This window comes from Wyeomyia smithii, chromosome 1, assembly GCF_029784165.1.
Source record: "Wyeomyia smithii strain HCP4-BCI-WySm-NY-G18 chromosome 1, ASM2978416v1, whole genome shotgun sequence".
In the NCBI taxonomy this organism is placed as follows: domain Eukaryota; kingdom Metazoa; phylum Arthropoda; class Insecta; order Diptera; family Culicidae; genus Wyeomyia; species Wyeomyia smithii.
The window spans coordinates 135,374,082-135,388,620 of NC_073694.1; the positions used below are offsets into that span (position 1 = coordinate 135,374,082).

Genomic DNA, 14,539 nt, shown 5'->3' on the forward strand with positions numbered 1-14,539 from the left:
CCGCCCACGGGGTTTCGCTGAACTCCGTATTGCTTAAAGGCCCAGATTTACTAACCTCCTTGCTATCGGTATTGATCCAGTTTCGCGAGTATCGGATCGCAATTTGTGGGGACATCCGCGAGATGTATCACCAAGTCCACATTCGCGAAGAGGATTAGCACTGCCAGAGATTTTTTTGGAAAGATGGGACTAACACGAACCCGAGTACATACGTCGTACAGGTAATGACATTTGGAGCCTGCTGCTCACCAAGTACCGCTCAGTACGTAAAAAATACTCATGCGGCGAAATATGAACAAGAATATCCTGCTGCCGTCGAAGCAATCGTAAAGAGACATTATGTCGACGACAAGCTTCTAAGTGTAGAATTGGAATCACAAGCGATTCAACTGTCGAAAGAGGTTAAAAAGATACACGCGTCGGCCGGATTTGAAATCCGCAATTGGACAACGAACTCACCAGCAGTTCTGAAAGCGATGCACGAGCCAACAATAGAGGAGAAAAACCTAAGCGGTGAAAATTCATTCGAAAAGATTCTCGGGCTATGGTGGGACACCTCATCAGATTGTTTTACGTTTAAAATTTCACCTCGCATAGACAAGCTTCTACTATCTGGACGACGTCGACCAACTAAACGGGAGGTCCTTCGAACTCTCATGATGGTGTTCGACCCGCTAGGGCTCATAGGGCACTTTCTAATGGTTTTAAAAACACTCCTTCGAGAAATCTGGCGCGCTTCGATCGACTGGGACGACATAATCGATGACTCACACCTTAGCAAGTGGACAACGTGGTGTTCAGCACTACCAGAAATAACAACCGTGAAAATTCCTCGTTGCTACCGAATGGTGACGTCTACAGCCGACAGTACAACGATCCAGCTACATATATTCGTAGATGCGAGTGAGACTGGCTACGCCGCTATCGCTTACTTGAGATATCAGGAAGGAACCGTCGTCGAATGCTCCCTAGTTAGCTCTAAAACAAAAGTTTCGCCTTTGAAATATCTGTCAATCCCGCGCTCTGAGCTGCAAGCTGCGGTTATCGGCGTTAGACTTGCGGAAACCGTTTCTAAATCATTGTCCATTAGAGTGAAGGAACGCTTCTTTTGGACGGACTCGAAGGACGTACTATGCTGGCTGAAATCCGACCATCGGCGCTATAACCAGTACGTCGCGTTCAGAGTTAGCGAGATACTGGAGGCATCTGATATACGCGAATGGAACTGGATATCGACCAAACAGAATGTCGCGGACGAGGGAACAAAGTGGAAAGGCCGTCCGGATTTGTCCGCCTCTAGTCGCTGGTTCCAGGGACCAGCGTTCCTACGGAAATCACCCGGAGACTGGCCCATTTCAGATAATCATATTGGCAGTACAACCGAAGAACTTCGTCCTCACTTACTGTATCACACCAGGATCGAAGAATCAGTTATTAATTTTAATCGCTTCTCAGATTGGCAGAAGTTACTACGTTGTACCGCTCGTGTTTTTCGCTGGGTGCACAACATGAGGCGTAACAAGAAGGAACGAAGAGATGGACCACTCAAACAAGAAGAACTAATCGAAGCTGAATGTTATCTGTTTCGCGTAGCGCCGGCATCAACCTACATCGACGAAATCGCCATCCTCTCCAGAAACTCAAATGAAAGCACTCCTAACAAGTCAATACCTAGAGGCAGCCAGCTTTACCAACAGTGCGCATTCCTAGACACTAACAGTGTGCTAAGAGTTCGTGGTAGAACACAAGCCTGTCCTTTTATCGCCAGCGACGCCGCTCAACCGATAATCCTTCCGCGAAACCATCCAGTCACCCAACTCATCATTTTCGACTACCACAAGCGGTTCAACCATCAAAATCATGAAACAACAATAAATGAGATACGGCAGCGCTTTCGTATTTTCAGACTTAAAGCCATATACAACAATATCCGCAAAGAATGTCAAGAATGTAAAAACACTCGTGCCTTACCTCAACCGCCAGCAATGAGCGACTTACCTCCACAACGACTCGCTGCATTTACTAGACCGTTTACATACATGGGGTTGGACTATTTCGGTCCCATGACTGTAAGCATCGGAAGGCGAACCGAAAAACGGTGGGGGGTTCTTGCCACTTGCCTTACAACTCGCGCTATCCACCTAGAAATAGCTCACACACTGACGACCGATTCGTGCATCCTAGCGATACGCAATATTATGGCTAGAAGAGGCGTGCCAGCCACTATCTTCAGCGACAGAGGCACGAACTTTCAGGGAAGTAGCAAAGAATTACGAGAAGCTTTGAGAACCGTGAACCAAGAGCAACTTGTAAAAGAATTCACGACACCAGACACAGAATGGACCTTCATCCCACCGGCTTCACCACACATGGGGGGCGCATGGGAGCGCTTAATCCGTAGCGTTAAGTCTAATCTCTGTAAACTGCAATGGAGAAGGCTCCCGACTGACGAAGTACTTAATAGCACGCTCCTGGAGATAGAAAACGTGATCAACTCACGGCCACTGACAAACATCCCTTTGGAAGACGACGAATCACCGGTTTTAACACCTAACCATTTCTTGTTGGGATCATCAAACGGACTTAAGGCATGGGTACCGTATGACGACAATCCTGTGGTACTTCGAAATAGCTGGAAACAGTCACAACTGATAGCCAACGAATTCTGGCGATGGTGGCTGAGAGATTACTTACCCGTTATCACTCGACGCACCAAGTGGTTTACCAAGGCAAAACCAATCGAGATAGGCGACGTTGTAGTCATCGCGGACCCAAAGGGTCCCCGTAATAGCTGGCCATTGGGACGAATAATCGGAGTGAAATCAGGAGCAGACGGGCAAGTAAGAAGCGCCACAGTGCAAACCAACCAGGGCATATACGAGAGACCAGCGGTGAAGCTCGCCGTACTCGACGTGGGCGTCAAGGACTAATGCGCTTCAGAGTGGACCTTTGCGTATTCGGGGGGGGGAGTGTAAGCACGCCCGTCGAATTCGGCAAACCCCAAATCGTCGAACATCTTTATCGACACTCATGACGTCTGTCATACATGCCAAAGCCTGCATTACCACCGGGAATCTGTCATCGCCTCTGACTTGCGAAAATTAAAGGAAAAGGAGAAGTCTAACATGCAGTCTACCCACTCTATACTTACCATTAAATTAGTGCATAACTTAAATCTACTATTTAAAATTATCGTTTGTTTAAATCTAATACTTAACCTAGCTAATTGATAATATTTAACCCACCTAGTTGATCTGCATCAACGCTAAAATCAGCATACGCTACATCTACGACTAGTTGAGGCTTAAAATTATTGGCAAATACTTACCAAAGGAGTCTTAATCGAGAAGATTGAAAGCAGATCGTAAGCGAACAAATCTGTTGAAGAATAACGAAATTACTAGAAGATTTTGTAACATCCCCTGTTACCAGCAGGCAGTTAATAAATCTGGTTAATTTCTGGCGACACCCGCGACTATTCTTTTCAACAGTGTCGTAACAGTAGAAAAAATCACTTCAATCGGGATTATATCTCAGAAGTTGTATATCCTGACCACAGTGTCAACGCCAACTTCTTTCAGCATCACTGATTCAATATTGAGGAGAGCTAGATTTGATAAACGGCTGGGCAGTGGTACCAGCAGTACACCCGTACTCATAAGCTACTACGAAGCTCGTTACATGTACAGGAGAACGTTAAACGCCCCGGGTGCCGACCGGATTCCGCTGGATCAGTTAGAACCTCGCCACTTCAACATCGTTGCGCTCGAGGAGCTTTGCCGGAAAGGAAAGTAGGTACGGCGGATTCGTGGCCGCAGGGCACAGTACTACCAGAGCGGCGTCACAACCAATGAGCTGGGTATCGGCTGCTTAGTGCTGGGCAGGATGCAGAGTCGTGCGATCAAGTGGCAGGCGATCAGCGACAGGTAGTGTTTGTTGAGAATAGAACACAACTCTACAATTACACTATCCTCAGTGTACATTGCCCTCAAGAAGGACGATCCGATATGGAGAAAGAAACATTCTACGCACGACTGGAGAAACTCTACGATAGCTGCTCGCGTAGAGACATCTAGATCGTCATCAGGAACATGAACGCTGAAATCGGTAAGGAAGACATATATGCACACCGTGACGAACGACAACGGCCAGCGATGCGTCAATTTCGCAGCTTCTCGCAAACTGGCAGTCAAAAAGGACATCCACAAAACCACCTGGAGATCACCCGATCAACGTATAACAAACCAAATTGACCATGCTCCCATCGACGTTCTTCACCATGACCATATTCACATCGACGTTCTTAGACAAACAGACGTACGCACCAATTGCAATTGACTTGGACATGACCACTTCGATCGAGTCTAGTCCTCTACGTAATGGATACAACGACGCTTCTGACGGAGGGCCTTAACGCCTTTGAAGTTTTCGAACGAAAGCTGCTGCGGACTATCTACGGTGCAGTACAGACGAACAAAGGATAATGGCAACAGTGCATGAACCATGAGCACGCGCTGCTTGTAGAGAACCCCATTGCACACCTGGCGGCAAAAGTCAATTGGTTGCGTTCGGCCGGTTACGTCGTAAGGATGCCGGACGATAACCCTGTGAAATCACTTCTCTTCAGCAACTCTGCCGGCACCAGAACTCGACGGGCCCAGCGTGCACGATGGCTCGACCAGATCGAAAGAGACTTGCGGGTGATAGGACGTCTGGGGAACTGGTGAAACATAGCCCAAAACCGGGCAGCATAGCAACAACTTCTTGATACAGCATGAGCCACTACGGCTCTCGTCTTATTGGTAAGGTTAGTGAGTGTGAGAGAGCCAGGTTTGAGAATCGATCCTGGGTGCAGTACTAGTTCTTAGCCAATGAGTGATGACATCTCAATTGGTGTTAATTTTTAAGCTCAGATAAGAAGTATGGAATATATTTATATTGAATACAATCATTCTCTGGGGAGCTTCTAAGGGGAGCTTAAAACTTTCTAGGGAGGACTGAAGCAACCTGTAGTTGCGCCCATGACTATTTTAATTGTTCTTGTTGTGTGTTTCACATCATATCACAACAGTATGCACACATACATAAGACATACGTAACATTCAGGAAGAAATCTTCCAAAAAAGTTGGTATAAAATGAACTACTCGAATGGTACCACACTCTGAACAAAATCACTTTTTAGTCGTTCCTAAAGGCAGTGTAACGTGATGCGATAGATGTGGATGAACACTAGAGTGGGGAATCGTTATATGGAAAAAACGAAATTTGATAGCAGAAAGCCAGAACCAAGTTTTTTTTTGTTCTGTTTGGGGCCCCAAACAATGCTGAATTTATTACAAGTCGATTGGTTTTGTCTCCGCTTGGCGCATTTCATTTCAAATTTATATGGAGATTTGTATGGAAAAACCAACTTTTCTGCATTTTCCATTCTAAAGAGCTCAAAATGGCTCAAACCATAGGTTTCATGACTTCAAACGGTAGGTTTTTTGATGCCTAACAACTTGGCCGAAGACACAAAAGAGCTAGGGTGAGCCAAAAAAATTCTAGAGCTGTTCAAAGTTGAGTATGTCGAAATTTATGTTGCAAACCATTTTTTCTGCCAACACTGCCAGTGTACCGGCGTCAGTCAGATTTCCATCAGAAGTTACCTCTGAAACACGTTGTAGATTCTATCTACGCCTAGAATATTGACCTAAATTTGTTTACTTGATCCAGCTGAGTGTATAAACTCGTTACGACAGGTTACTTCTGATGGGAATCCTACTGATGCCGGTACATTGGTAATGTTGGCAGAAAAGAAGATTTTCTGCATTTAAATCGACATACTCAACTTTGAACAGCTATAGCTCTTCTTATGGACATCCTAGCTCTTCAGTGTCTTTGGCAAAGTTGTTAGGGATCTAAAATGCTATACTTTCACATAATGTAGTGCATTATTAGAGCATTATTGAGCTCTCTAGAAAGGTAAATGCAAAAAAGTAGGTTTTCCCATATCAATTTTCATACAAATTTGAAATGTAATGCGCCAAGCGGAGACAAGACCAATCGACTTTAGGTAAGTTTAGGGTTGTTTGGGATCCGTCACCAGATAAGACCTTAGGAGCTTCTAAAGAGCTATTAACGGGATCAGCAAATAAATTTTCCGCCTCAGGTGTCACGTGGTTACGCTACGCCCCTGCTTGAGGACATGGTATAAGAAAAACTGCCCTTGTATGCCCTTTTTATAAGAAGGGACACAGACTCGGCTGTAGCAACTATCGAGGCATCATCTTCCAATTCCGCACATAAAATCTCCCGTATTCTGTCCCATAGACTGATACCGTTGTGGTGAATACCAGTGTGGTTTTCTAGTGGAACGATCTTCTATAGACCAGAAGTTTATCTGAGACAGATTCTCGGGAATTATCGAGAATACAATTTGCAAAAACACATCCATTTATAGACTTTAAGACAGACTATGCTTAACGTGGTTTACCAGAATAACTAATTAAGATGATACGTACGACTCTGTCTGGTTTCACATCCAGCATCAGGAAAGCTGCAGGAAGGCTCTAAAAGAAGAAGCTACACGAAAACAGGTGTGCAGAGGAGGTCCGCACGGAATTTGTGTTCTACAGAAGGCTGACGACAGAATTCCAGCCCCTGACCTCCAGACGGTTAAAGAGAAGATCGGCCAGATGAAAAACAACCAAACAGCTGGGCTTGACCAAATCCCCAACGAGCAGTTGAAACACGGTGGCTAAGGTGCTACACAGGATTATTCCCGAGACTTGGGAGGAGGGGGTATTACCGGAGAAGTAAATGAAGGGTATCTGTGCCCCATTTACAAAAAGGGCGACAAGTTGGATTGCTGGAACTACCGTGCATTCATGCTGCTGATCAGCTATGGCAGATTATGCACGATTATGGCTTCCCGGATGAACTGACATGGTTGGTCAAGTTGAGGATGGATCGGGTGATGTGCATAGTTCGAGTTTCGGGGACACTCTTGAGTCCTTTGGAATCCCGAAGAGGGTTACGGCAAGGTGATTGGTGACTGCTAACAACGACACCAACAGAGAAACTCGTCGACGCCTTATGGCAGAAAATCGTGCCTACTTTGGACTTCGTAGGACACTCCGCTCGAACAGCATTTGCTGCCGCACGAAGTTGACCATCTACAAAACACTGATAAGTAGAGGTAGGTAGAGTCTGGAAGGTGCTGCGTACTATCTGCGGTGAAGTGCGAATGGAAGATGGATCGTGGTGGATAAATTAACCACGAGTTGCGTCATCGTTCAAACGGCGTAAATCGGGAGATGTCGTAAGGATGTTGGACGATAGCCCTGTGTAAACGGTTCTCGATAATGAATCGAATGGAATGCGGCGACGAGATGTGTAGTGAGCGGAGTGGCTCCATCAAGTGAAAGACGAGGCGAGCTGCAGCCATGGACCGAATTGAATGAAGGAGACTTCTTCGAACAGCAAGGGACATATCGGCGAGAAGCAGACTGGTATGGTAAGTTAGGAGGCTGATCCCCCGGTGGCGTCCTACGGACAGGAAATTAATAGCGTTGCATTTGGAAAGAGGTTACAACAGTAAAAATCGAGAATGTTTAAATTTTGCGAAAATTGAGGCTGATAAATTTTTGTCAACATTTTATTTTGTTTCTACACTACATTAACAATAACATTATTTCTAACGTCATCTTCGAGAAACAAGCGTTCGCATGTTATTTGGTGATTTCGCAATTGTAAACTCGAGCTTTAACATATATGTTCAAACATGACACTAGGTAAAACGATTCACGGTAATGAGACTTTACGTCAGGGAAATGTCACTCAGGGTTGCCACATTCAAATCTATTTTCTTTATCATCTATTTTCTTTGAAAAAAACTGAACATCTGTATCTGAAACAAAAATACCTGTGAAAAAAATCTTTAGTGTCTGAATATAAAGAAAAATATGTATGTGCATAAGCTTAAGTATAACTTAACTGAACAATATGAAAAACAACCGTTGATTTGAATGTACCAATATTGATTATTTTAGCCGGAATTAATAAACCTGACAGAGAGGGGATTCTGAAATTGAGTAGTATTTTAGTATTTTTGTAGTCTTCAAAACCATTTTTGAGCTTAAATGTACGAGAAATTAAAAATATATTCAAAGTGACCAAAATTTAACGCATTGAAGTTTAGAGTGTTTTTAACAATAAGTGTCAATTTTGCAAAATCTGTATTTTTTACGAAAATCTGTATATCTGTATTATTTACTGTTGATTTTAGAACAAGAATTGATGGTTTCGCTAAATATTTTTCATTGCATTTCCCATCATGAACAAATTTTGTTTTGTTACGATGATCGTTAGGAAAAGCGAGAAAAACAAGGAATAAAAGTATAGCAGTCAAAGAATGCTGATATAGCAATGAAATCTCTGCTCGAATTTTTATAACATTTTTCGTTTATTACCTTTCACTGTGTTTTTTCTGTTTATCAGTGTGATTTTGTTGTTATGTTAAATGAAAAAAATTTAAAAAATCAAACTATTTTGACTGCACTGATTTTAACGTAAGGCATAAGAAAATAACACAGAGTTTGCCCTAGACTTCAAAATGAAAAAAAAAAGAAAGAGTTTTAACCATAGAGCTTTCTACGACAGATCTCACCAAAATCAGCTGATATTCAATTTCGAAAAATACTTCACTCATGAATCCTAGTTCATTAGTGTTACCTGTTTTAACATGAGTACTTTGTTTTTGTGGAAAAATAGATGAAATAAAACTAAAAATCGGTTTACAACTTGAATGAAAGTTCGGGGCAGGAGGAAATTTTTTGTTACCACCGGTTACCGGAAATGAGTTTTGCCGTAAGCCAACGTACAGGGTGTTCAATAAGTTCGGAAACACATTAGAAATGTACAAATACACAAAGGTCTTTTTTACGCGGAGTTCGAAATTTACTTACTTTTTACGTGGATTTCAGAACTTACGCGGTTTGTACGTGGATTTCTAAATTTACGTGTAAGCGAGTAAAGGCGCTATATCCTTGGTTTCTAAACCCGAACATAGGGAGGAAATACCTATGTTCCATCCCAGGAGATTGGTCAACAAAGGAGTGGGCTTTCTTAGCTTTGTTACTCCCAACGAATCATATTACTTCTTACATACGGAACGGTTGGTACGGATTGTCCCCGTTCTTAGATTATATTGTATTATATTGCGCTACACAGGCCTGGCCGTTTACAAGAAAAATGTATGGAAACCATTTTTTTAAAATGGTTGATATAATTTTCCAGGATCCTTTCAAGTACTGGCTGTGTTAGTGTAGACTAGACTAGACAAGACTAGGATTTCTGAATTGACGTGTTTTTTACGCGATTTCCCAGAAAAATCGGTTTGACACTCGGTATGTTTTTTTTTGGTTTTCCTTTTTAAAATCGTTTATGTAGAGTATCAGATGAGTTTACTTAATCAAATTACAGAATATTCACTGATTTAGCAAACCTTTTATTATGTTTTCGTGATTTTCAGCTTAATTCGCATGCGGAAATAACACTGCTATTGATTTTTTTCTGAAAGAATTTAGCAGAAATGATTGAAAATGTTAAGCAAATGAAGTTTTTTTTTACGTGGATTTCGGAATTTGTGCAGATTTCTTTCACCCGCTACGTATCCGCCGTGTGAAAAAAGCTTTGGTGTACAAGATATTTTTTCCTGAATCAATTTTTATTGAAGTAGTGTTAATTGAAAATTTTGGGAGCACATCCCCTTCGTATTGTATGAAGCTGAGAGCACATGAGACGTTTTTCAAAGAAATCGCACGCGCCTAGTCCATCGGGATCTCTTCACAGTTCTTGGAAATAAGCTTGTTTAATTGGTCCAAAATACTCACTTTATGTTTGCTCCGCTTGGCCAGCATATACGACTGAATATACAAGTCTAAGGCAATTAAGGTCTAGGGAACTGAGAGGCCACTAGTCTTACCGAGAAAATAAGCCAAATTCTCTCGATACCACACTTGGACGATATTCGCCGTGTGGACCGGTGCACCGTTCTATTGACGGACGTAATGATTCTTCTCGTAGAGATCCCTAATTACCGTGGGCCACAACTTTCAAGAACCTTATGGCCTTATGGCACGTGGCGTTGATTTTCACGTTTTTTGTCGACAAACACCAGTGGGAGTTTTCCACGCCTAGATACGGTCCCAAGCATTCACCGACGCGGCGCTCTGGAACCTCAAGATATTTTTGTGGGACGGTGGGAAGTTGGCTAACAAACAAAAAATGTCAGCAAGTCGACACCATGCGCATCGAATCGCCGGTTATATGAGGAAAAAAGATGACACTAATACCAATACACAAAATGAACATGGTGCGCACCTACAAACCGATAAAAGGCTGTATTCGAACTTATTGAACACCCTGTAGAAGCGACGAACCTGGCGAGCAATTACTTTGTGGTCTTTTGACGCCTTCTGCATTAACTATAGGCACCAAAATTTACAGGAATGGTTATAAAGCTATGATCTTCAAAAATACTGACTCTGTCTCTCTCTCTCACTCTAACTTGGTGAAATGTTACACTGTGTGAGGCCACCATGCAAAATTTCGTTATGTTGGGTTGGGGGTCTTGAAAATTGCCAAATTTCGCGTTACGTAATATACGTATAATTCCTTAATTGTTATTTTTAATCCGGTAAGTGATCAGTTTCGCGGACGTTCTCGAAAACTAGGGAAGTTGATTTTGTAATACGGCATACGATTAAATGGAACTAACACGTGGAATTAATCACCTCCATGATCGTAGCTTTTAGTGACCTAAGTGCGACCAAAAGATTGATATCAGGTCTGCTAGGAGGCCAAATGTCCTTCTCCCGAAACTTCGGAATATTTTTTTTATTGTTGCTAGATAAAATCACGGCCAGCAACCTTCTTCATCCACGGGTAACAACATTCTGCAGAACCTTCAGGTATGAATCGGCTGTTACCTTTAGTCAAAGACATCATATCAAGAAGACTGGGAAGTCTTCCTGAGATTGAGCGGCAATTTTGGCAGCGCAGTCTTTTGAGTAATAGTGGAACTGATGCATGCTAATGTGTGTGCTAGCGATGCGAATGCAAGCCGAACGCACAGGCTGGACTACCACATACGCACATCCATCAACCATCAAATGGGTCGAAAACTATGTTGACATGAAGATAGGAACCTATTTACGATCTGGAGCAAGCTTCTTGCCATTCTTTCGATTCACCTTTCACTTTTCTAGATTGAAGTCTTTTTTATCAAAGAAAAGGATTGCAGAAATAATATAATGAGGATGCTTCAACCGACTCAGGGCTTTTTTAGCTTCCTCCAATCGCCTTGATATGGTCGCACTGTTTATGAATTGACCTCTTCGTAGCGACTTATTATTATTATTTATTTATTTATTTATTTATTTATTTATTCTTCATCTGACTTTTTAGGTCTTAATGAAATGTGGCGGGGAAAAGCCCATTTGAGGAATTCCTTGCGAAACCCTCAAGTGCGCGTAAAAACCCCGCATCTTTTGATTTAACATTTACAAATTATTATTTATTGGTTATTTCATCCGACTTAAGTCTTAATGAATAAAAATATATATGTGGCTGGGAAAAGCCGCCTTGAGAAGCCATGAAGGCAACTATCAAGCTGGCATAAAAACCCAGCATCTTTTACGAGTATTACATGGCTAATATACAATAACGAAAATAATATAAATTAACAAACATTTCATCGAGCACAATAAATTACTGAACCTAAAAATTAAAATTATCGTAGTACCGGTTGTATACCAGAGTCATTCGGCGAACAGGTTCATTCAAGCCGTAGTTTGTGCGGTGCGCATTAGTTTGCAGTAAATGCTGGCTACGTCGTGGGCGAAGTGGGCAATACAGCTGCAGCGAAGTTAGAATAGCAGGACAATCATACCGATTCGTCAAGATTTTGTGTGTCGTTTTGGCAATAATTTCTTGGCGGCGCTGTTCGAGCGGTGAGATTCCAACCAATGAGCAGAGACTTTCATAAGGTGGCAGATTATCAGGGTCTCTCCAAGGCAATGTACGACAGATTCTTCTGATGAAAAGTTTCTGAACGCGCTCGATTCGTTGAATCCAAACATCAAAGTGCGGGTCCCACACCACGCACGCCGTTTCCAGAATTGAGCGCACCAAAGAACAGTAGAGAGTTAGCAAGGTGCCGTGATCAATGAACTCGTTTCCAATTCTGAAGATAAGACCTAGTTGTCGATTTGCTTTGGTGATGATCATCGTAAAATGCTGCCTGAATGTTAAATGAGAGTCCAACAAAACACCCAAATCAGTGACAAAATCACTACGTTGCAAAGATATGCCAGCAATGCGATAGTCGAACAACAGCGGCTGCTTTTTGCGCTGGAAACTGATTACGGTACACTTTGGAACGCTTATCAGCATGTAGTTGCGGGGGCACCAGTCATTGAACAAGTCAATCAGCGATTGAAGCCTGCGACAATCCTCAACAGTCTCGATAAGTTGGAAAATTTTAGTGTCGTCCGCGTACAGCAATCGAGTGCCAGGTGGAAGAACTTTTGTAACGTCATTGATGAATAATGAAAACAGTAGCGGTCCAAGTATGCTACCCTGCGGAACACCGGAGTTGTTGCTAAACCAAGTGGATTGCGACGAGCCCAGCTTAACAGCAATCATACGATTACGTAGGTAAGAGTCTAGCCACTCTACCATTCCAGTTGCAGCTCCAAGTTTGTCGCACTTGGCACAAAGAAGCCCGTGATCAACGCGATCAAAAGCAGCTTTTAGATCCGTATAGACAGCATCAATTTGAAAGCTTCGGTCCATACCGCGGAGGCAAAAAGAGGTGAATTCTAACAAATTAGTAGATACAGATCTACCCGGGAAAAACCCGTGCTGCGCAGTAGAAATGTAGTTTTTTACACTGAACATAAGATGATGGTGAATTATAGCTTCAAAAACTTTGGAGCAAGCGCACAAACACGAGATCCCACGATAATTCTCCACATTTCGTTTGTCACCTTTCTTAAACACCGGGAACATCAATGATTCTTTCCAGCTGCGAGGGAATTGATGTCTCAACAAGGAGAGATTAAAAATGGTGGTTAGCGGTAATTCTAAACTTCCAGCACATTTCTTCAGGAGTACAGCAGGAATACCATCAGGTCCAGGGGAGAAGGACTGTTTTAGGTTTCTAATGGCGTTGGCAACTTCTTCGTTAGTAATCGTGAGGATTCCGGTATTGAATACGTCGGCCGGAACAGGAGCCAAAGCTGTGGCAATCTCATCGGGTGAAGCACACCGCGTATTAAACACGCTAGCGAAGTGCTTGGCAAAAAAGTCACATTTACTGTCATTCGTTGAAGCTTCATTGTTCAGCAAAAACATACTGGAAGGTAACCCTTCCTCCTTACGCTTCGAATTAACGAACTTCCAGAAGCTTTTCGGATTTAAACGTAAGTTGTGTTCCGTCTTCCGCACGTACATTGTGTACAGAGTTCTATTCAGTGCTTTGTATGAACGGCTGGCAGAAGTAAATCGGATCCGATTGATAGGGTTTCTATTCTTTTGATAGGCGCGCAAAGCAGACTTTCGAACTCGATTAAGTTTTGTGAGCTGCCTGTTTCCCCAAACAGGTTTGCAACGAGGACGAACTTTTGGAACATGCCGATGTATAAGTTCCTGAACTGTTTCAGTGAAACCATTCACGGCCTCATCCAAGTTAGCACACCGGTTAATGAAGCTCCAATCGATATCATTTAAAGCTGCGTTGATTGCATCAAAGTTTGCACGCCGAAAATCAAAACTGGACGGATCGAACTCGTCAACGAACTGAGCCTTAACGGGCCTATTCAAAGTAACCATCAAAGGTGGATGGTGAACGTCGATGTTGCAGAGGGGATCGGGTGCAGTAGTGACCGAGCATGCTGGCAAAGCATGTGAGTTTGCGAAAATTAGGTCAAGGAACCTGCCATTCAGGTTGCAAACAGAATTAATCTGATACATACTGTGAAAAGCCATACCGTCTAATAAACGGGTGCTACCAGTATTCACAGATGAGCGCGAAGCGTCAACAAAGAGATAACTAGCCTCCGACTGCATCGACCAGGATAGGCCAGCACGATTATAATCGCCAAAGATAAGCAGATCGTCGTTAATACTAGTTGAATTGATAACCTTTTCAACTGATAAAATATGCCGATCAACAATTTCAACTTCATTCCGCATGTTCGGGGGAATGTAAATAGCGCCGATTACAATGTTAAATGCACCATTTTTGACCGTAACCCACAGCTGTTCAAGCGACTCATCCATGGCTTCAATTAATAATGCCGATGCCAACGATCGTCGCACAGCGATAATTACTCCACCACCCCTTGCTTTGGTGCTATTCAACAAGCTACGATCGGTCCGATACACGGTATAATCAACGCCAAACAATTGAGTAGAAGAAATTTGCGCATCCAACCAGGACTCGGTGAGAATGATGCAGTCGTAAAACGAATTGGAAACTTCTAAAGCAAA

At 42.8% G+C, this 14,539-nt stretch overlaps 1 protein-coding gene across 1 annotated transcript; it reads left to right on the forward strand.

The window, feature by feature from the left end:
• The first annotated feature begins 224 nt into the window (after positions 1 to 224).
• On the forward strand, positions 225 to 2,930 carry LOC129717216 (uncharacterized). Its single transcript, XM_055667070.1, has one exon. It carries the CDS (start codon positions 225 to 227, stop codon positions 2,928 to 2,930), a length of 2,706 nt encoding a protein of 901 aa, XP_055523045.1.
• Positions 2,931 to 14,539: the final 11,609 nt, after the last annotated feature.